At 42.0% G+C, this 24,294-nt stretch overlaps 1 protein-coding gene across 3 annotated transcripts in view; it reads right to left on the reverse strand.

Moving 5' to 3' along the window:
• The window catches only part of TFCP2 (transcription factor CP2), an 80,445-nt gene that overhangs the window by 17,071 nt on the left and 39,080 nt on the right, over nucleotides 1-24,294 (reverse strand). For all 3 annotated transcript variants that reach the window (XM_003906378.4, XM_009180752.3, XM_003906377.4), the window contains exons 2-5: nucleotides 9,157-9,308; nucleotides 8,231-8,307; nucleotides 6,879-6,984; nucleotides 1,145-1,251 (exon numbers count right to left, since the gene is read on the reverse strand). In XM_003906378.4, the coding sequence (XP_003906427.1) occupies nucleotides 1,145-1,251; nucleotides 6,879-6,984; nucleotides 8,231-8,307; nucleotides 9,157-9,308 (442 nt within the window). The remainder of the gene's footprint in view (nucleotides 1-1,144; nucleotides 1,252-6,878; nucleotides 6,985-8,230; nucleotides 8,308-9,156; nucleotides 9,309-24,294) is intronic.

Here is a 24,294-nt window from a genome sequence, read left to right on the forward strand (position 1 = left end):
CGAATCTTAATAGAAGAACCTTGTCTGATTGACTACTCCACAAGATTATAGCTGAAAGTCTTAAAATCATATATACAAAGTGTTAACATAGTGACTATCTCATGTGAAATACTCAATAAACTAATAAGGCTATGCATATTTTTGAGACGAGTCTCAGCTTTGTTGCCTAGGGGAAAGCTGGAGTGTAGTGGTGCTGGATCTCGCCATTGCAAGCCTGGCCCCGGTTTACGCCCCATTCTCCTGCCTTCAACCTCCCCGGTAGCTGGGAATTAGCAGTGCCCGCCACCTCGCCCGGCTAGTTTTTTGTATTTTTTGGTAGAGACGGGGTTTCACCGTGTTAGCCAGGATGCTCTCGATCTCCTGACCTCGTGATCTGCCCATCTCGGCCTCCCAAAATGCTGGGATTACAGGCTTGAGCCACCGCGCCCGGCCTATAATTATCACAAATAAGGATTTTCAAGGACTCTACCCAAAGAACATAATCAGATACGCAAATCAAATTTTAAGTATAAAGATGTTCAAAATAACATTACAGATAATAGTAAAAAAATCAGGCCAATCAAGGCCGGGCATGGTGGCTCACACCTATAATCCCAGCACTTTGGGAGGCCAAGGTGGGCGGATCACCTGAGGTCAGGAGTTCAAGACCAGCCTGGCCAGCATGGTGAAACCTCTACCAAAAATACAAAAATTAGCCAGGCATGGTGACATGTGCCTCTAGTCCCAGCTACTGGTGAGGCTGAGGCAAGAGAATCGCTTGAACTGGAAGGCGGAGGTTGCAGTGAGCCGAGATTGCACCACTGCACTCCAGATTGGGAGACAGAGCCGAGACCCTGTCTCAAAAAAAAAATTATGCTGATCTAAATGCCAAATAATTGTTATGTAAATTATGGTACAACCAAGGAATGAAATATTATGCAGCCATTACCAAGCAATTTTGGGAGACACAAATAAATAAGTTGGGGTATTAGAAGAGCAATTCAGAAACTCCTCAATGCTCTCAGGCACAGGTTAAAGAGCCTGGGCTTGACAGTCAGGCTAGAACCCTGTAAAGATTTCAAAGTTAACATGTTTTGTCCTTTAAGAAATAAACTGGTAGTAAGAGATGCTCTTCAAAACTGGAACCTTATCTGCAGCGCCTTACCTGAATAAACACAGATGTCCTCTTTGCAGGGTCCCACAGGAACTCCACTGTATTGAGTTGAGTTGGATTAGCCCTAGGATCGATTATACCCACAGACATTGGGATATCTGAGAAACAAAATGGTAATCATTGAACAATTCTGAGGGCTACTCAGTTTTAAATGAGAAAGTATTGATTCTTACATTACTCAGCGTAGCTACTAAGATTTTTGTGTATCACATCCTAAATTTCTTTGTGTTTCTTTTTAGATGGAGTCTCATTCTGTTGCCCAGGCTGGAGTGCAGTGGTAGAGGGCTAGAGTGTAGTAGCACCATCTCAGCTCATTGCAACCTCCGCCTCCTGGGTTCAAGCGATCCTCCCGCCTCTACCTCCTGAGTAGCTGGGATTACAGGCACATGCCACCTCGCCGAGGAAATTTTTTTTTATTTTTAGTAGAGACGGGGTTTCGCCATGTTGCCCATGCTGCTCTCGAACTCCTGACCTCAGGTTATCCAGCCACCTTGGCCTCCTAAAGTGCTGGGATTACAGGCCTGAGCCACCGTGCCCAGCCCACACCTTAAATTTCTTCTTTGTCAAGGAAAATACTTGATTAGAGTAAACTTGGCTTAAGTACTTTGCTTCTCAGCACCTTTTCTCCTCTTTAAAAAGTTTTTAAAATACAGCAATTAAAAAAATTCTTTGGCCAGGCGCAGTGGCTCACGCCTGTAATCCCAGCACTTTGGGAGCCCAAGGCAGGCAGATCACAATGTCAGGAGTTCGAGACCAGCCTGACCAACATGGTGAAACCTCGTCTCTACTAAAAATACAAAAATTAGCTGGCTGTGGTGGCACATGCTTGTAATCCCAGCTACTCAGGAGGCTGAAGCAGGAGAATGGCTTGAATCTGGGAGGCGGAGATTGTAGTGAGCCGAGATCGTACCACTGCACTCTAGCCTGGGTGACAGAGCAAGACTCCATTAAAAAAAAAAAAATTTAGGCCGGGCGTTGTGGCTTACACCTGTTATCCCAGCACTTTGGGAGGCCAAGGTGGGCGGATCACCTGAAGTCAAGAGTTCAAGACCAGCCTGGCCAACGTGGCGAAACCCCATCTCTACTAAAAAATTCAAAAATTAGCCAGGCGTGGTAGCAGGCATCTATAATCCCAGCTACTTGAGAGGCTGAGGCAGGGAGAACTGCTTGAACCCGGGAGGCAGAGGTTGCAGTGAGCCGAGATCGTACCACTGTACTCCAGCCTGGGCGACAGAGCAAGCCTCTGTCTCAAAAAACAAAAAAATCATTTTTAAATTGACAAATAATAATTGTACATATTCATGGGCTATATAGGGATGTTTCAATACATATAATGCATAGTGATCAGATCAGGGTAATCAGCATATTCATTGTCTCAAACATCTGTCATTTCTTTGTGTTGGGAATGTTCAGTATCCTCCTTCTAGCTTAAAATATGGCAATTTAAAGGCAGTTTCCTTTTAATTTGCTAAAATCCTATTTAAGGCGGATTAAGTCTACACTATCATGAAAACTGTAATTTATAATCTGTTTCAACTACAGTTTTAAAATTAGTTTTATTGCCAAAAGCACATTAAGAGGATTGCTATTGAAGGGGTGCAGCAGAGTGTCTACATGAAAGTAGAAAGCATTATATCACGAATGGAAGTGGGAAAATTTTAACATAAAGATTGATGCAGGCCAAGTGTGGTGGCTCACGCCTGTAATCCCAGCACTTTGGGAGGCCGAGGCAGATGGATCATTTGAGGTCAGGAGTTCGAGGCTAGCCTGGCCAACATGGTGAAAATGTACCTCTACTAAAAGCATAAAAATTAGCCGGGCGTGGTGGTAGATGCCTATAATCCCAGCTACTCAGGAGGCTTGTTACAAATGCATAACAAGTCATGAGAATGACTTGAACCCAGGAGACAGAGTTTGCAGTGAGCTGAGATCATGCCATTGCACTCCAGCCTGGGCGACAGACCGAGACTCTGTCTCAAAAAAAAAAAAAAGGAAGGTTGATGCTCACTTGCAAAGTAATCAAATAATCCTGTAACAGTGTAACAGAGTGACAAATCTTTACCTAAAAGGGAAGCAAGAATTAATGGGTCTGAGTAGAACTTTTCTTTCCATTCCACATAGCAGATATTCAAATAGCATTCCCTGAGTTCTCCTATTAATGATCAGACTGGGGAGTTAAGGCCAGGTGATATGTATTACCAGAACTGTGGTATAACTATCCTACTATTTTGGCATCAATGATTCAAACAATAAAGCATCAAGTGGGTCCCACTCCACAATATTAGTTGTGTTAGATTTATCTTAAGGTCAATTTATCATACAGATATCAGGATCACTGCATGAGAACCAATGTTTTCTCAGGTAAAATTAGTAGTAGTTAATTTTTTTTTAACAACTATGTTTACCAAGAGGAGATTTTAACCAATTAGAAATCAGAGATGCAGATACCAGGAAAAGTGACTGCATGTGTATTTGTGAAGATCTTTCCTTTATACTCTATGACTTAGGAAAAACAAATTCTACTCTGTGTGGCAATGTGGGAAGACAAAACATAACTGCAAACCGAGAGACGTAGCTTCTAATATCAGAACTCCCACTTTAGTGACTGGTTCTCAGGCACTAGTAAAATGACAGAACTTGGCCAGGCGCAGTGGCTCACGCCTGTAATCCCAGCACTTTGGGAGGCCAAGGCGGGCAGATCACGAGGTCAGGAGATTGAGACCATCCTGGCTAACACGGTGAAACCCCATCTCTACTAAAAATACAAAAAATCAGCCGGGTGTGGTGGCGGGTTCCTGTAGTCCCAGCTACTCAGGAGGCTGAGGCAGAAGAATGGTGTGAATGCAGAAGGCGGAGCTTGCAGTGAGCCGAGATCGCGCCACTGCACTCCAGCCTGGGTGACAGAGCAAGACTCCGTCTCAAAAAACAAATAACTAAAAAAAAAGGAAGGAACTTTCAGCATGCTGAGGAAAAAAAGTCTGCCCCCCTTTACAAACGCATAACAAAATATCAGATCCTGAGCAGCCAAAACAATCTTGAAAAAGAACAAAGTTGGAGGTCTCATGCTTCACAACTTCCAAACTTACTATAAAGCTACACTTAGCAAAATAGTGAGGTTTAGGCATAAAGCTAGACATATAAACAAATGGAATAGAATAGAGAGCCTAGAAATAAGTTTTCAAATATATGGTCAAATGAGTTTTGACGAGGGTGCAAGACCATTCAGTGGGGGAAAGAACAGTCTTTTCAACAAACGGTGTTGAGAAAACTGGGTATCCACATGCAAAAGAATGAATTTGGGTCCTTACCTTGTACCATATACAACCATGAACTCAAAATGGATCTGTGACCTGAATGTAAGACCTAAAACTATAAAACTCATAGAAGAAAACATACTGGAAAAGTTTCTTGGCACTGAACTTGGCAACGACTTCTTGGATATGGCACCAAAAGCACAGGCAATTTAAAAAAATTAGATAAATTAGACCACCTCAAAATGTAAAACTTTAGTGCATCAAAGGATAGTATCAATATAGTAAAAAAGCAACCCACAGAATAAGATAAAATATTTGCATGTGATGTATCTGCTATGGGGTTAATATCCAGAATATTTTAGAAATTCCTTCAACTCAATAACAAAAAAACAAAACAATACAATTCGATAATGTGGCAAAAGACTTGAATAGACATTTCTCCAAAGAAAATATATAAATGGCGGGCCAGGAGCCATGGCTCACGCCTGTAATCCCAGCGCTTTGAGAGGCCAAGGCAGATAGATCACTTGAGGTCAGGAGTTCGAGACCAGCCTGGCCAACATGGCAAAACCCCCTCTCTACTAAAACACAAAAATTAGCTGGGTGTGGTGGTAGGCCCCTGTAATCCCAGCTACTCGGGAGGCTGAGGCAGGAGAAGCGCTTGAACCCGGGAGGTGGAAGTTGCAGTGAGCTGAGATCATGCCACTGTACTCCAGCCTGGGCGACAGAGGGAGACTCCATCTCAAAAAATAAATAAATCAGTAAATAAATAAAAATAAATAAATAAAGAAAATATATAAATGGCCAATAAGCACATGCAAAGATGCTCAACATTACTAATCACCAGGGAAATGCAAATCAAAACCACAATGAGATACTACTTCACAATCATCAGGATGGATATTATCAAAAAATAGAAAGCAACAGTCCAGGTGCAGTGGCTCATGCCTGTAATCCCAGCACTTTGGGAGGCCAAGGCAGGCAGATCAAGAGGTCAGGAGATTGAGACCACTCTGGCCAACATGTTGAAACCCCATCTCTACTAAAAATACAAAAATTAGCTGGGTGTGGTGGCGCATGCCTGTAATCCCAGCTACTCAGAGGCTGAGGCAGGAGAATCACTTGAACCTGGGAGGTGGAGCTTGTGGTGAGTTGATATCGTGCCACTGCACTCAGGCCTGGGCAACAAGAGCAAAACTCCGTCTCAGGAAAAAAAAAAAAAAAGAAAAAAAAAAGAAAGCAACAAGTGTTGGCAAGGATTGAAGAAATTGGAACCTTTTTTTTTTTTTTTGAGACAAGAGTCTCGCTCTGTCACCCAGGCTGGAGTGCAGTGGTGTGGTCTCAGCTCACTGCAAGCTGCACCTCCTGGGTTCACACCATTCTCCTGCCTCAGCCTCCTGAGTAGCTGGGACTACAGGTGCCCGCCACCATGCCCAGCTAATTTTTTTGTATTTTTAGTAGAGATGGGGTTTTACCGTGTTAGCCAGGATGGTCTCAATCTCCTGACCTCCTGATCCGCCTGCCTTGGCTTCCCAAAGTGCTGGGATTACAGGCGTGAGCCACCACACCCAGCCGAAATTGGAACCTTTGAGTACTGCTGGTAGGTATGTAAAATGTGTAGTCACTGTGGAAAACAATATAGTGGTTTCTAAAAAAAAAAATTTAAGGTAGAATTACCATATGACCCAGCAATTCCATTTCTGGATATACATCCAAAAGAATTAAAAGCAGAGACTCAAACACATATTTGTACATCCATGTTCATAGCAGCGTTATTCACAATAGCCAAAAAATGGAATTAAATTAAGTGCCTATCATGGGATGAATGAATAAACAAAGTGTGGTATATACACACAATGGAATATTATTCAGCCTTACATGGGAAGGAAATGCTAACGTATGCTACACCATGAACCTTGAAAACATTATGCTAAGTGAAAAATGCCAGTCACAAAAGGACGAATACTGTATGATTTCATTTATGCAGTACTTAGTAGTCTAATTCATAGAGACAGAAATGAGAATAGTGGTTACCAGGGGCTATGAAGAAGGGAGAATGGGGAGTTGTTTAACAGGTACAGACATCCAGTTTTGCAGATAAGAAAAGTTCTGGAGATGAATGATAGTGATGGTTACACAATAATTTGAATGTACTTAATGTTACTGAACTATCCACTTAACAATGCTTAAAATGATAACTTTTATGTAACATATATTTTACCACAACTTAAAAAACAAAACAAAATCATCCTATAGTTGCTATGGAACTAAAGTGTTTATACTTTCAACTTCAATTCTGGTATCATTTTCACCTGTATTACTTAAAATTTTTTATGCTTAATAAATACTTTCAAGGTTTATACTAATTGAGCTTCACAAGCATATGAATCAAGGTAAATGTCAAATAAAGAAAACCAACTCTTGGTGCATAGCTAAAGGCATTTCCTAGGCAATAGATTCTCTTAACTCACCTATGTCAAGAATTCTGTCCCCAGGTCGGTTCCACCTCCAACCCTCTAGCTGCTGATGCTCAGTGTACTGTAGCCTTCTGTCATGGAACACCACACGGAATATACTCTAAAAGGATACAACAAAATCAGACGATAACAGGACCTCTTGAAAATCAGTGCTGACAAAGAAAAACTAGCAGGACTCACTGCCAGTTGGTTTCTAAACACAATCTAAAATTATTTTTCTTAACATCTGCTTCACTCTAAAACCCATACCATACTAAGTGCTATTTCAGGATAAAATTTTATAATTTCTCAGATATAATCTTTTATTTTTTTTTTGAAATGGATTTCGCTCTTGTTGCCCAGGCTGGAGTGCAATGGCACCATCTCGGTTCACGGCAACCTCTGCCTCCCGGGTTCAAGGAATTCTCCTGTTTCAGCCTCCTGAGTAGCTGGGATTATAGGCATGTGCCACCATGCCTGGCTAATTTTGTACTTTCTGTAGAGACAGGGTTTCTCCATGTTGGTCAGGCTGGTCTCAAACTCCCAACCTCAAGTGATCCGCCCGCCTCAGCTTCCCAAAGTGCTGGGACTACAGGCGTAAGCCACCGTACCCAGCCAATTTCTCAGATATAATCTTTATAGTTAACTGGTACCATATTTAAAACTTGGCTTAAACTTCAGTCCGATGGTAAGTAGGCATAAAGGACTCCCATCTGAAGCATTGCTGCATGCCTCTTCTGTTACGCCATGGCTTATCTGGCTTAGTTCTTCAGATGTACATGAAAAACTCACCAAGTGCCCTGCTTGCTAACCCACCATACAACCTGTAAACACTGAGGGTAGGCAGAGCCTATTTCCATCAACTTTCCTTTTGTTACTTTTACTTTGTAGTAGTGTCTGTTAATTCCTCCCACCACCTTTTGACAAAACTCCTGTTTCAATTGTGCTGTGAATTATCAAAATCCTGACTGTTAATCTAGACTAAGAGAACTGCTCTTCATCAAAGTAGCTTCTGTTTTCCTCGCTATAAGACTAAGTATCAAAAAAGACACTCAGGCTCCTCTAAAGATCTCAAGGAGGTTACTTTACTCCAAAAGAACTTCACTGAGCCAGGGGTGATTACTCTGGACAGGGAGTGGTAAGCGTTCTATTTCTGCAGCTCTGAAAAATTCATGTGAATAGTGGGGCCTACTCTGACCCCAAAGAAATAACACATCAGCTTACCACTCAGCCAACAAATTACGGCAGGCAAGAGATACCATCAAGCCCTTGGAAGCAAAAGAACATTAACAACAAAAACAAAAATTTAAAATCACAAAAGGATTAATAAAAAAAAATTGTACAGAAGAATGATTTATTCGTTTTACCTTCACCAATTTGCCATTAATTTCTGGAAGTTCTCCAAGTTTCCTATTGTCTAGCATTCGAATTTCATAAGACTGTCCTAGAAGAAAAAGTAATTACATATTATATTCATCAAAAATTAACTTTGCTAGATTCAGAAAGAATAAAATTCAGTTGGTTGAATATACAATAGTATAATAATATTATTAGTATTAGTAACAACAACCAGAAGCCTTTACTAGATGCTCAGCCCTGTGCCAAGTATTGTCACACATTATCTCATTTAACTGATATACCTTTCTAAGGTATTACCAATCCCATTTTACAGACAAAGAAATGGAAACTTAAAAGAGTTTTAGCAACTTGTCCAAGGCCATACAATTGGTAAATAATAGAGCCAGGTAGAGTAATACTTCTCAGACAGTAATCAATGGGAGTGTCTAGGGAACATGATTAGGAAGAGGAAGCTGGGAACTAAAAATGGACAGCTAAGCAAAAGAAGCTAGTAATATATATCAAGTATGACATTAGAACTCAAATCTCTGAAGTAGGACTTCTAGTTTGATAGGTCACACCAGAAAGATCTAAGTTTTTACATATAAGTGTACCTAATAAAACATCATAAATGGCTGGGTACAGTGGCTCACGCCTGTAATCCCAGCACTTTGGGAGGCCGAGGTGGGCGGATCAGGAGGTCAGGAGATCCAGACCATCCTGGCTAACACGGTGAAACCCCGTCTCTACTAAAAATACAAAAAAGCACATGCCTGTGGTCCCAGCTACTCAGGAGGCTGAGGCAGGAGAATGGTGTGAACCCAGAAGGCGGAGCTTGCAGTGAGCCGAGATCGTGCCACTGCACTCCAGCCTGGGCGACTCCGTTGCAAAAAAGAAAAAAAATCATAAATACTGTAGGCCTGCAATAGTACTAATGAATGAGGAAGCATCTAACCTTGATTGAGATACGTTAGGGTTTCATCATGGAGTTTCACTGCTGGAGAGGTAGCAGCACAAAGCACGTATTGAAAAGGCAGGATTTTATTCTCATTATCAGGAGGCAAACTTGACTCTTCTTGCTTAAAAATGGGCAATGCGAGGACATCACTAAAATAAAACAAATGACTCACATTAATATCTGGCAATGGTGCAAAGGCAGCTTTATTGTTAAATAATTTAATTGCAATGCTTTGGAAAGCCATAAACATTACTCACCTCGGTGGAGTTTCACCCCAACAATTCCATTTAGATTACCTGCTGTGATATCCCCCTGACCACAATAGTGTGGGTGATGACAGATATTCACTGCTAAAACCACTAAGTGTGAAAGAGAATGTTTCTAGGAATCATAGACAGGGGTTCCTAAAAGGACTCTGGAAATTATAAACAGAGTTCTAAAATGTATAAATCTAGGACACTCAGTAATGTCTTTGTTCTCAGAAAGGCAACAACTATACTACCTGTATAACCATATCAGCTGATTTTCTATAAGGACTAAAATAACTTCTACAATTCCTTAGAAGCCACATGAAAAGGACAAATCAATAACAAGTATATATTTCAAGGTCATCTTACATTCTGTGGAATAACAACTAATATTGAGATGTTCCTACAAGCCATTTCCTCTAAGAAAAAGCTTTTTGTATCTATCAGTTTATCTAAACTTGCAAATCAAAGACATACATCCATCTTTGTCATAGGAATGTAAAACCACACTCTCATCCTTTGTCAGTAGGAATGTACAATAATATAAACACTTTAGGAAAAGGTTTGGCAATTTTTTATAAAATTAAACATGCAGCCAGGTGCAGTGGCTCATGCCTATAATCCCAGCACTTTGGGAGGCCAAGGCGGGCAGATAACCTAAGGTCCGGAGTTCGAGACTCGGCTGACCAACATGGGCAAACCGTTCTATTAAAAATACAAATTAGCCGGGCGCTGCAGCTCAAGCCCGTAATCCCAGCACTTTGGGAGGCCGAAGATCGGGCGGGATCACGAGGTCAGAGATCGAGACAATCCTGCCAACACGGTGAAACCCCGCCTCTACTAAAAAATACAAAAACTTAGCCGGGCGAGGTGGCGGGCTTCGTAGTCCCAGCTACCGGGAGGCTGAGGCAGGAGAATGGCGTGAACCTCGGAGGCGGAGCTTGCAGTGAGCTGGAGATCCCACTGCACTCCAGCCTGGGCGACAGGATGGTGACTCCGCCTCCAAAAAAAAAAAAAAAAAAAATACAAAATTAGCCAGGAGTGGTGCACGCGGCCTGTATTCCCAGCTACTCGGGAGGCTGAGGCAGAAGAAACTGTTTCATGAACCCGGGAGGTGATGTCATGGCTCACACGCAAGCTACCGCACCCCGTTCTTCCAACCCCACTAAATTTGGCCGGGCTGTGGCTCAAGCCTGTAATCCCAGCACTTGGGAGGCCTCAGGCGGTGGATCACGAGGTCAGGAGATCAAGACCATCCTGGCTAACAGGTGGAAACCCCGCCTCTCTACTGCTAAAAAATACAAAAAATAGCCGGGATGCAGGTGGCGTGGAGCCTGTAGTCCCAGCTACCGGAGGCTGGAGGAGAATGGCGTGAACCTGGGGAGGCGGAGCTTGCAGTGAGCCGCAGATCAAGGCCACTGCACTCCAGCCTGGGCGACAGACACAGCCAGACTGGGCCTCAAAAAAAAAAAAAAAAAAAAAAATTAAATTAATCAGGCATCTATTGACCCCAGCAGTTCTACCCATTGGTACTTATCCAAGAAAAATGAAAACATAAGTCCACCCAAGACTTGTTATAAATGTCCGCAGCATAAAAGCAAAAACTAGGCCAGGCGCAGTGGCTCACACCTGTAATCCCAGCACTTCGGGAGGCTGAGGTGGTGTAATCACCTGAGGTCAGGAGTTTGAGAGCAGCCTGGCCAACATGGTGAAATCCCGTCTTCACCAGAAATACAAAAATTAGCTGGGTGTGGTGGTGCAGGCCTGTAGCCCCAGATACTTGGGAGGCTGAGGCAGGAGAATCACTTGACCTCAGGAGGCAAGAGGTGCAATGAGCCGAGATTGTGGCACTGCACTCCAGCCTGGGCAACAGAGCAAGATTCTGTCTCAAAAAAACAAAAACAAAAACAAAAAACTGGAAAGAACCTAAATGTTCATGAGTAAGAGAACAGATGTACAAACCATGGTATATCCATACAATGGACTACTCAGTGAAACAAAGGAATGCAACATAGATGAATCTCACAGATATAATGCTCAACAAAAAAAGCCAGACACAAAGAATGCATAATGCATGGTTCTGTTTATATGACAGTCTAAAACAGGCAGAGTTGAAGAGAACAATGGTTTCCTGGTGGGGCAGGGGATGACTTGGAAGGTATATAAGGGAACACTGTAGGGAGATGAATATGTTTTATACTATGATAGGTCTGCTACACAGTTGTAACTCTAACAGCTTATTTTTGCATCTCACTGTAAATGAATTTTACCTAAAAAAAAAATTTATTGAATAGAAGATGGGGAATAGGTAGAAGTAAAAATAATAAAAGAGGGCTAGGTGTGGTGGCTCACGCCTGTAACTCCACCACTTTGGGAGGCCAACGCAGGTGGATCACTTGAGGCCAGGAGTTCAAGACCAGCCTGGCCAACATGGTGAAACCCCATCTCTACTATTAATAGAAATACAAAAATTAGCTGGGTGTGGAGACACACACCTGTAATCCCAGCTATGTGGGAGGCTGAGGCACGAAAATCGCTTGAGCCAAGATTGTGCCACTGCACTTCAGCCTGGGTGACATAGCGAGACTGAATCTGAAAAAAAAAAAAGATAAAAAGAGTAGTAACATGTTGATGACTGTTAAAGCAAGGTGATGAGTATAAGAGGGTTCATCATATAATTCTGTTTACTTTGTATATGTTTGAAATTTTCTACAGTAAAGATTTTTTTAAAAAAGAAAAAATATACATAGGCCACAGAGTACTTCTGGGTACAAAAGAAAAGGAACAGGGCACGTGAAATAAAAGAAACAATTAAGATTCCCTTGGCCGGGCATAGTATGGCTCACGCCTATAATCCCAGCACTTTGAGAGGTCAAGGCGGGCAGATTACTTGAGGTCAGGAGTTTGAGACCAGCCTAGCTAACATGGTAAAACCCCATCTCTACTAAAGATACAAAAATTAGCCAGGTGTGGTGGCGTGTGCCTGTAGTCCCAGCTACTCAGGAGGCTGAGGCAGGAGAATCACTTGAACCTGGGAGGTGGAGGTTGCAGAAAGCCGAGATCACGCCACTGCACTGAAGCCTGGGAGACAGAGCGAGACTCCATCTAAAAAAAAAAAAAATCCCCCCCAGAAGATTAGAAGTCAGGAATCCAGCGAATTTTTTTTTTTTAGACAGTCTTGCTCTGTCTCCCAGGCTTGAGTGCAGTGGCACGATCTAGGGTCTCTGCAACCTCCACCTCCCGGGTTCAAGTGATTCTCCTGCCACAGCCTCCCAAGTAGCTGGGACTATAGGCACATACCACCACGCCGGGCTAACTTTTGTATTTTTAGTAGAGACAAGGTTTCACCACGTTGGCCAGGCTGGTCTCAAACTCCTGACCTCAAGTGATCCGCCCACCTCGGCCTCCCAAAGTGCTAGGATTATAGGTGTGAGCCACCTCACCCAGCCCAGAGATTCTTGTTAACATTCCCCATGTTCAAAATGGAATACATTCAAACCTTTACTTATAATTTAAATATTAAGCTTATAAAGAGACCAAAATGCTTCTTTTTAACCATTCACAGATGAAAAAGCAATTATTTATATGTACCTATATCCCTCACCAGTACACACATTTTCCCCAATACATCAGATTACAGGGTCATTACCTTCAGGCAAAGACACTATTGACAGAAAGTTGACTACACTCTTGTGAATTTTACAGACAATATTATAAATTATTACTGGAAAATAAAACAAGTAGCAAATGTTCTGATTATTGACTTCACACACAGGTATAATACAAATTTACTGGCATGAACACTAAAAAAAGGAGGGGTGGAAGAGAAGAAAATTTTTCTTTCTGTTGATATCTGAATAACAATAATATGTTATTATTTGAATCCAGTAAGACCTGAAGCAAACCAGTTTTCATGAAACAGTTTTCTTTTTTTCTTTTTCTTTTTTTTGAGACAGAGTCTCCCTCTGTCACCCAGGCTGGAGTGCAGTGACACCATCTCGGCTCACTGCAGCCTCTGCCTCCTGGGTTCAAGTGATTCTCCTGCCTCAGCCTCCCGAGTAGCTGGGATTACAGGCATCTGCTACCACGCTCAGCTAATTTTAATATTTTCAGTAGAGAGAGGGTTTCACCATGTTAGCCATGCTGTTCTCAAACTCCTGACCTCAGGTAATCTGCCCACCTCAGCCTCACAAAGTGCTGGGATTACAGGCGTGAGCCACCGCGGCCAGCCTATGAAACAGTTTTCTCATCGTTAAAAAATATTTCAATGGCCAGAAACACAAAAGGCACTTTCTTTTCCTTAGGCTTTGCTCATATGAGTTACGAGTGGAGAATGTTGAGGGAATCCTTCTTCCTGTCCATATTAATTTTTTTCCACGTGAAACATATTGTTCCCTTGAGACTATTTACAACTGTAGAAACAGAGTTTTCTAAAAAATTACTCTGGCCGGGCGCGGTGGCTCAAGCCTGTAATCCCAGCACTTTGGGAGGCCGAGACGGGCGGATCACGAGGTCAGGAGATCGAGACCATCCTGGCTAACACGGTGAAACCCCGTCTCTACTAAAAAATACAAAAAACTAGCCGGGCGAGGTGGCGGGCGCCTGTAGTCCCAGCTACTGAGGAGGCTGAGGCGGGAGAATGGCGTAAACCCGGGAGGCAGAGCTTGCAGTGAGCTGAGATCCGGCCACTGCACCCCAGCCTGGGCGACAGAGCGAGACTCCGTCTCAAAAAAAAAAAAAAAAAAATTACTCTGTTCTAGTTCTTTTATTTCTCAAGATCAGGAAGTTACCAGTGCTCTCATAACAAAAAGTATAGAAAATAAAGTAAAACACCACAAAACTTAACACAGTGTTAGCATTTGGAAGCCTTTACTGTCTTATCATTCTCAAATACATCACATCTGATGATTCTTTAAAAGATTAGTAAAGATTACCAGATATCAAGGCAAATAGGATTTTGAAACATAGCAACAGTTCAACCTTTATGAATGTAGGGTGGCTATTTTTTCTTCTCAAGTATCACTACCAACCAAGGTTAATAAACAGCAACCATTCCTAGTCTTCTCAGGATCATGTGGCATTACACCTAACCCATGACTAAGCAAAGGACTGTTATCTGGGGCTAGAATTCTCAAACTGATTCTCAAAGTTACCCCTAAAACTAACTCAAAACAGTACAGCCAAACCAAATACACAAGACTATATTTCCTCATCAGAGAGTTTAAGATCTATAAACCCCAAACATATTTCAATTATTCATAATCTTGCTACACTGCATTTCTTTTACTCTGCTGTGGGAGCAAAAGTACCATTCTGTTCCACATTCCTAGAGATAGAGGCTATAGGTCACTGGAAATACAACTCTAGGTCCCTATTTATACCAAAACAAAAACAAGTGCATCCAGAAAGAAACGGTTTTGGAAATCCAAGTCTGCTCTTCCTTAGAGGTGAGTTTAGATAAGGAAAACCCAAACCCATTCTGGTAGATCCTAAGTAGCTGTTGCCAATGTATAATTTAACATTTTATTATATTTTCTGATTGCTTTATGCATTTAGTTCATTTTTTTTTAATTTATTTTTTATTATTTTTTGTAGAAATGGAGGTCTTGTTATGTTGCCCAGAGTGGTCTCAAACTCCAAGCCTCAAGTAATCCTCCCACCTCTTCTCCCAAAGTGTTGGGATCACAGACATGAGCCACTGTGCCTGGATTAATTAATTTCAATGAACCGTAAGCTATTTGAAAGGAAGACTTCTCTTTCTTGTTCTTAGCAAATATTCACTGATAAGATGTATACTTTTGTTTTGTTAAATAAAAACTATAGGAGGCCACTAAACTCCTATACTAGGCCCCAACAAAGCAGACTAAAAATAAAAATGGAGTCATCCATCTTAAGTTCTACATTGTGAAACCTAAACTAAGCTATCTTATCTTCTAAGAAATCAGGAGAGACAGAACACCTAATGTCCCAAACAGGACAGTTTAAATCTTCAAACAGCATGATAATGAAGTTCCCTCTGCTTTAATCCTCACACAAAAATAGTAGCCTGAAGTAGCCTGATGTTAACCAATCAGCCACTTTTCTTTTATTCTTTTTTTTTTTTTTTTTGAGGGGGTCTCACTCTGTCACCCAGGCTAGGGTACAGTGGCGTGATCAAAGTTCACTGCTGCCTTCAATTCCTGGGTTCAAGGGATCCTCCAGCCTCCCAAGTAGCTGGGACTACAGGTGTGCACCACCATGTCTGGCTAATTCTTAAATTTTTTGTAGAGATGGGGTCTGATCATGTTGCTCAGGTTGGTCTTGAACTCCTGAGCTCAAGCTCTTCTCTCTTAGCCTCCCAAAGTGCTAGAATCACCGGCATGAGCCACCTGGCCCAATCAGTTATTTTTTTTTCTTCTTCTTCTTTTTTTTTTTTTAAGAGTTCTGAAGTGATTTTACTTTTATTTCCTTCACTTTAAGCCAATTATGAAATTTCACCGTGATTTCTGGGGTGTAGGGGGAAGGCGGTGTTTAAGAATCATCAGGGCTGTGGCCCAGTCGGCCTGCGGAGGTGCAGGCAGGGTGGGCCCTCATGGGGCAACCGGAGGAGCACGGACTGCCCTGCCGGCAGGTAGGTCATGTTCCGAGAGCGTGAGAGCTGTTAACGCAATGTCCTCCGCGGCTTCCAGTTTGCACAGCTCGATCAGGCCGTCCCCTGCCATGGCCAGTGAGTTGGCAATCAGCTTGGCTGCCTTGGAGTCACCCTCAGCAGAGACCATGGCCGCCTTTTTCTGCCGCTCAGCCTTTTCCATCATAAATCTGGCCCTCTCTGCTTCCTGCTGAGCCACCTGTTTGGCTTCCACTGCTTCTGTGAACTCCTTCCCAAAGGTCAGATGTGTCAAGGACACATCGTCCAGGATGAGCCCAAATGGGGCTGCTTGCTCTGTAAGGTCGTTGCTCACCTGCCTGGAGACCAGCTCTCTCTGGGTGATTACTTCTCCAGCATCAAAGCGAGCCACCACTGACTTGAGGATCTCGGTCGTGATGGACGGCAGCACACGCTCATCATAGGCCTCTCTGATGCTGGTGAAGATGCAGGAAGCTAGCTAGCGACGGGCCGGAAGATGATGCGCAGTGTGATGTTGACATTCTGTAAATCTTTGCTACCAGTGATGACTGGTACATGATGTGGTGGAGAAAGGCAGTCAAAGATAATCGGTTTCTGTACCCACGGGATGAGAAAGTGAGTCCCTTCCCCTACCACAATGTCCTGTCATTTTTGTCCTGGAATCAGTCAAAGATGACAGCTCTGTGCCCAGCATCCACATTATATAAAGCAGAGTTCACATGCCTCCTGCAACAGCTAAGGCCAAGCCAAACTTACCATGGACTCAAACACTTTGGCAGCCATGTTTTCTTCTACAGGACCCTCTCGCACCTGCTTCCACTCTGACCTCCACATGAATCAATCAGTTACTTCTCTATTCTTCTCTCTCCCTCTCCCAGCCTTACAAGAAAAAGGAACTTTGAAAAGTAACTAATACACTCTGTTCTTTGCTTCTGCTTCCTTTAGCCCTTCTGTCTAACCTCTTCTGCTCAGCTCACTGGAACAATTACTATATTTTATGGAATGATGTCTTGCTCAATTCTAGAATCACAAAGAAAGCCAACTGAGATCTTTTAAATTTGCTGTAATTCTATCCTTTGACAGGTTGTTTGCATTCACCAGAATACTCAGCACTATATACACTATAATCATTTTGGAATTTTTGATCTTACCCTATCTCTGATCAAAGTATAAAGATACAGAAATCACAGGCTAGGCGTGGTGGCTCACGCCTGTAATCCCACCACTTTCGGAGGCCGAGGCGGGTGGATCACTTGAGGTCAAGAGATCAAGACCATCCTGGCCAACATGGTGAAACCCCGCCTCTACTAAAAATGCAAAAATTGGCTGGCCACAGTGGCTCAAGCCTGTAATCCCAGCACTTTGGGAGACCGAGGTGGGTGGATCACGAGGTCAGGAGATCGAGATCATCCTGGCTAACATGGTGAAACCCTGTCTCTACTAAAAAATACAACAAAAATTAGCCGGGCGTGGTGTTGGGCACCTGTAGTTCCAGCTACTCAGCAGGCTGAGGCAGGAGAATGGCGTGAACACAGAAGGCGGAGCTTACGGTGAGCCGAGATTGCGCCACTGCACTCCAGCCTGGGCAACAGAGCGAGACTGTCTCAAAAAAAAAAAAAAAAGTAAAAATGAGCGAGGCGTGGCGGTGTGCGCCTGTAGTCTCAGCTACTCAGGAGGCTGAGGCAGGAAAATTGCTTGAACCCAGGAGGCAGAGGCTTCAGTGAGCCAAGATCGCGCCACTGCACTGCAGCCTGGTGACAGAGCGAGACTCCAATTTAAAAAAAAAAAAAAAGATACAGAAATCACACCTGTTAAAAGGATAAGTTGAGTATATGTTAAAAATGTATACCCCTAAATGGAAATCCAAACCTGAGCATGAAGGCATAGCAGAAAGCAATTGAGTGAAAGGAAGAGGAATAGAAGCAATATCAGGAGTGATCTTTCTTGAATGTAACTAAGATTCCACAAAGAGCTGCTTCACAGTCTCCTGAGGTATAAATTACCCTTTTGAGAAAGGGCAGCCCCTGAATGGTCTCTACTAATTCATAACTGTGGTTTAGCTTTCTTCCTTCAGGCCTACCAGCTGTTTGAGATGCCCTGTTCTAGAAAGAGCCTAGAAAAGGGAGAAGGAGAGGGTTGAAGAGTGTTACCTTGAGTAAGAAAGGCAGTAGATAGCATCTAAGGAACTTAGAAGCTAACTTGGGACAATAAGATGTCATGAACTTCAACTTTTCTATTTGTAACCCTCATTTAGCTTCCACTAAATGAGAATGAAGCATTTGAAACAAAAGCATGCTAACATCCCTATGTTAGCTACAGCATGGAAGGGCAACAGCTGAAGAGACTACACTCTACTCTAAGGCCAGCTTCAAAAGAAAAAAAACATCCAGCAAACAATTGGCCATAACAACTTTAAGAAAATAGATTGATTTTCTGGGATTTGTGGGAAGGATGTAAGGTCAGATCAGGGAGGAGACCTGGCAAGGAGAGATGGCCCTGTGATTTTACCATAAAGCCAGTAATGATAAAAGATTTCTGCTATGGAAAAATCTCATACAACTAAAAAGCAGCATATAAGATTTTTTAAATTTGCCTTGCTAATTATTCTATCATCCAGTAGGTAGAAGAAATAAGTAGAATTATAACTTGGAACCTAATGTGAATAAGAAGAAATTGATCAGAAAAGAAGTAGTGGATGCCTCAAAAGAAAACAACCAAGGCAGACAGGCAGGCAGAAGGGCGAGGGACACAGCTAGATGCAGCAACTAGACTCTGAGAACAGGCTTCAACCAGTCAAGGAGACAGGACCTAAGGCTGAAGTGCTAAAGACAGGACCTAAGTCTGAGGTGCTAAAAGGGAAGACAACAGGATTGAGGTTCTCAAAAATGAAATTCTGGCAATCTCACATTATTTAAGATAGATGGGGGAAAAAAGAAGGGGCTTATCTAAAGAGACTAGCTGGAAAGCTCACCAATCAACTAAGAATTAGACAGACATACACAACATATATAAAAAGAAAGAAACTATTTTTAAAAATTGCACTGATGTGTCATCAAGAAGGAAGCTGAAGCTGAAGCCCAGAATGTGCTGAGACTTGCAAAAAAGGTAAGGAAGACACACGCCCACTCTTTGATGTAAATGGCATATTACTAATTAATATAAAGCAGAGACAGAACATCTCAATTCCTGTTTTTCTTCTATCTTTTCTGACAAGAAAAATCATCTTGAAAGTAGAAAGAAAAGAAGAAATATTAGGAAAACTAGATTACTGACCAAGATAAATAAGGAGACTGTCAAAGAGTGCCTATCTGTCTAAATGAATAAAGAATTCCTGGATGAATTCTATACCAGAGAACTTGAAGAATCTGCAGATGAGACCCATGAGTGACACTTTGGAAACCCAGACAAGTCTCATGATTCTAACAATCCCAAATATCACATTAGCTTTGTGTGTCTGCAGAAGCAATTTTCTTTTCTTTTCTGTTCTTTTCTTTTTTTTTTTCTTTTTTTTTTGAGACGGAGTTTCACTCTGTTGTCCAGGCTGGAGTGCAGTGGTGCGATCTCGGCTCACCGCAACCTCTGCCTCCTGGGTTCAAGCGATTCTCCTGCCTCAGCCTCCTGAGTAGCTGGGATTACATGTATGCACCACCACGCCCAGCTAATTTTTGTATTTTAGTAGAGAGGGGGTTTCACCATGTTGGCCAGGTTGGTCTCGAACTCCTGACCTCAAGTGATCCACCCAACTCAGCCTCCCAAAGTGCTGGGATTACAGGCATGAGCCACCATGCAGAAACAATTTTCAAAAAGAAAGGAGAATATATTCTCCGTACCTTATACTAGAGTTGATGTGATGTGCAGGACAAGCAAGACTGCAAAATAGGTTACTAAAAGAATAGTTCATTAATAAAAACTAGTATCAGGAACATCTCCAAACTCCATTTTCCTTTTTTTATATGGTTAGGCCAGCAAATGCTATAGGCATAAATATAGTATCTGGATTTTAGCAAGGCATAAAATAAAGTCTCTCTTGATATCACTGTGCAAAGTGAAAAAATATGTATTTTTTAACTTGAAAGTTAAGTGGCTTCACAGATAATTATACAACTGTACCTAAAGAGTTGCAAATAAATCTGGAAGAAGGCTCAGTAGTATGCAACGGGGCCCAGAGTAACCTGTCCTTTGCAACATTTTTTTATAAATGACTTGGATGAGAATATGGAAAGGAGGATGATCAAATGTGCAAATGACAGGAATCTGGGATGGGAAAGTAAACACCCTGTATGCCATTATCAACTTTTTAAGTAATTGTAAGTGGCTGGAACAGGAGGCTAAATTTAAGGGGATCATATTTAATAAGGATAAATACAAAGTCATAAGCTTAGAACAAAAAAAAAAACAGTAAAAACAAAATGGCACAGGACAGTGAGAAATGACTAGGCTTTTAAAAAAGTCTATTTCAAAGACACAAACAGTGTGTTACAGCTGCCAAAATCACTGATATCAGGTTTCATTAAAAGCAAAGTCTGAATGAAGAAAATGTCATTCTCTATGCAAATCAGACTACACTTGAATATACTTAGTTCTGAATGTACACATTTGAGAGGACTTAAAAAATCTAAGGAGAGGCCGGGCATGGTAGCTCATGCCTGTAATTCCCAGCACTTTGGGAGGCCAAGGCGGGCGGACCACGAGGTCAGGGGTTCGAGACCAGCCTGGCTAACATAGTAAAACCCTGTCTCTACTAAAAATACAAAAAATTGGCTGGTCATTGTGGCAGGCGCCGTAATCCCAGCTGCTCGGGAGGCTGAGGCAGGAGAATCTCTTGAACCTGGGAGGCAGAGGTTGCAGTGAGCCAAGATCGTGCCACTGCATTCCAGCTTGGGCGACAGCGCAAGACTCCGTCTAAAAAAAAAAAAAAAATCTAAGGAGAGAGATAAATAAGTGAGGTGACCTAAAGTCATGTCATATGTAGAGAAAGAGGATTGCTGAAGCAAAGAAGTCTTTTTCGTTCTATCCTGTAAAGAGATTTCAGTAGCTCAGGGTTAGATGAGCTGACCTCTTTAAAAGAGTCTCCAAATCAGTTCTATGGTTTTATTATTCTAAAAAGACTAAATGTTGTGAGACTGTTCAGGTATTAGAAGCTGCACTGGAAGGAAAATGGGCACAGGGAATCTTTTGGCAGTAAAAATATTCTAAAACTGGAAGGAAAAAAAAAAAAGCTCCATTGGAGCCAGGCACAGTGGCTCACACCTATAATCCCAGCATTTTGGGAGCCTGAGGCAGGAGGACTGCTTGAGACCAGTAATTTGAGACCAGCCTGGGTAAAAAATAAGACCCCATCTCTACAATAACAAATTTTTAATTAGCTGGGCATGGTACTGTGCGTCTGTAATCCCAGTTAATTGGGAGGCTGAGGTAGGAGGATTGCTTGAGCCTGGGAGGTTGCAGTGAGTCATGATTGTGCCACTGCACTCCAGCCTGGGCAACAAAATGAGACCCCATTACAAAAAACCTACAAACACAAAATCAACATTAAAAATAGTAGCTGTTGGCCAGGCGCAGTGGCTCACGCCTGTAATCCCTGCACTTTGGGAGAACAAGGCAGGTGGATTACCTCAGGTCAGGAGTTCAAGTCCAGCTTGGCCAACATGGCAAGACCCTGTCTCTACTAAAAATATAAAAATTAGCCAGGTGTGGTGGTGTGCGTCTGTAATCTCAGCTACTCAGGAGGCTGAGGCAGGAGAATCGCTTGTACCTGGGAGGCAGAGGCTGCAGTGAACCAAGATCATGCTACTGCACTCCAGCCTAGGTGAAAGGGCAAGACTCAGTCTCAAAAAAAAAAAAAAAAAAAGCACTGGGCTGTGTTTAGGGTTCCTATTTATTATTAGAAAATACTAACTGGCATATAGTCTCCTCTGATAGGAAATATCACTAGTTCACTGCCATTACAAAGTCCAAAGCATATTTTCCATCTGCTATAGAAGGCAGAGCCAAATGATAACTATAAAACCCTACATACTGGCTAAACCAACTGGCTTATAAATCTGTCTTAAAAAAAACTGTCTTAAAAAAAACTGGCCAGGCATAATGGCTCACGCCTGTAATCCTAGTACTTTAGGAGGCTGAGGCGGGTGGATCACCTGAGGTCAGGAATTCAAGATCAGCCTGGCCAACATGGCAAAACCTTCTACTAAAAATATAAAAATTAGCTGGGCGTGGTGGCAGGTGCCTGTAATCCCAGCTACTTGGGAGGCTGAGGCAGGAGAATCATTTGAACCTGGGAGGCAGAGGTTGCAGTGAGCTGAAATTGCGCCACTGCACTCCAGCCTGGGTGACAGAGTGTGACTCCATCTCCAAAAAAAAAAAAAAAAATTATTTGTACATTTGTGTACTTGCCATGACAAAACAAGGAATAGACAAACTATAATAAAATAAAATATAGATAACATCTAGGCATACTAAATCTTCTGTATACCAAATACAACAGGCCCATCAGTATAGCTTTGTTCTATCACAAACAATCCCTAAAAATGATATTCTTGGTTAAAGTTAAGATATAAAAAGGTTTTCAGTTCTCAGAGAACTTCTACATCTTATGAACATCCACTTGGCCAAAGGTGAACTATGCTCTCAGTATAATGAATGATACTCTCAGATCTTCTAAACTGTCTATGAACAAGCTGAGTAAAATATGTATTTCCTAAAATACCAATAACTCCCTTTAAAAATATTTTTTCCACTCAAAGTGGCCTTGAATAACTCCCCTTTTGAAAAGAAAACTTCAGTCATTCAAAGATTTATTATCTACTAAGTATCAGCTACTATTCTAACTATGAAAAATCACATATCAATTTTTAAAAATAAAATTATTTTCTTTTCCTTCCTTTCCTTCTTTTCTTTTTCTGTCCTTTTGGTCTTCAGGGTTTCAGCAGCAGTAAATAAATGGTATACCTTTTTAAGTTCTTACTACTTTTTTAAACACAAAGTTTATGACATCATCTATTCTCTATTTTGTACTCACTTCTCCCTAACCAATTTACAACTAAGTTCTTTTTCATTTATGCCTAACTTTCAGCTAAACACTTGCTAGATAGTTCCTATCTAACTGTAATAGAACAAATGTTAAAATAGAGAACAACTGGTTGGGGGCAAAAGGAATATAAATAAAATCTAAATAATCCAAAAGTAGTCTTAAGTTTTAAATATCATAAAAACCGCCCGAGATTTCATCACTAGGCTGCTAAATGTGACTTTGGTAGCTAATCTCCAAAGATGGTCTCAGATGACCCATAGCTCTTTGTATTCACACCCTTTCGCAGCACGCCTTCCACACTGGATATGGGCTGGTAACTTGCTTTAACAATAATGTGGGAGAAATAACAGTGTGCAAGTTCTGGTTTAGGAATTAGTCTTTTTTTTTTTTTTTTTTTTTTTTTTAGACAGAGTCTTGCTCTATCACCCAGGCTGGAGTGCAGTGGTGCCATCTTGGCTCACTGCAAACTCCACCTCCTGGGTTCAAGTGATTCTCCTGCCTCAGTCTCCCGAGTAGCTGGGATTATACGCGTGTACCACCATGCCTGGCTAATTTTTTGTATTTTTAGTAGAGATGGGGTTTCACCATGCTGGCCAGGCTGGTCTTGAAGTATTGACCTCGTGATCCACCTGCCTCTGCCTCCCAAAGTGCTGGGATTACAGGCGTAAGCCACCGCGCCGGACTAGGTCTAGTCTTTAAGAAGGATTGCTAGCTTTTACTTTTGCACTTTTGGGAACTCTGAACTGCTAGTAAGAAGTCTGGCTACTCTGCTGAAGCAACCACATGGAGTGGCTCAGTGGAGATGGGGAGGTCCTGAGGCTACACGGAAAGACAGCGAGCTCCAGCCAACCCAGTGTCCCAGCAGAGCCCAGCATTAAACATGTAAGTAAGCCATCTTGAATGTCCCAGCCTAGGCCTCAGAATGACTGCAGCCTCAGCCTACTGATTCCACATGAAGGAGAACTGCACGGTCAATCCATAGATTCATGAGAAGTCATTGTTGTTTTGAGCCACTAAGTTTTTGTGCGTGGATTGTTATGCGATAAGATAACAAAGCTTCTAAAAAATTTCTTTGTTCTAAAACAAAACTTAATAGAAATGGTGAATGTGCAAAGGAAAATATTGTCAACCTTACTTAGAACAGTTCTACTAAAAAAAAAAAAAAAGTGCATTCCAAAAGCCACTGTATGACGTTTAAGAAAAAAATAAAGCATAAAACTATCTCAGATTACAATATAACTCATCTG

Source organism: Papio anubis, chromosome 9, assembly GCF_008728515.1.
Source record: "Papio anubis isolate 15944 chromosome 9, Panubis1.0, whole genome shotgun sequence".
NCBI classification, from domain to species: Eukaryota; Metazoa; Chordata; class Mammalia; order Primates; family Cercopithecidae; genus Papio; species Papio anubis.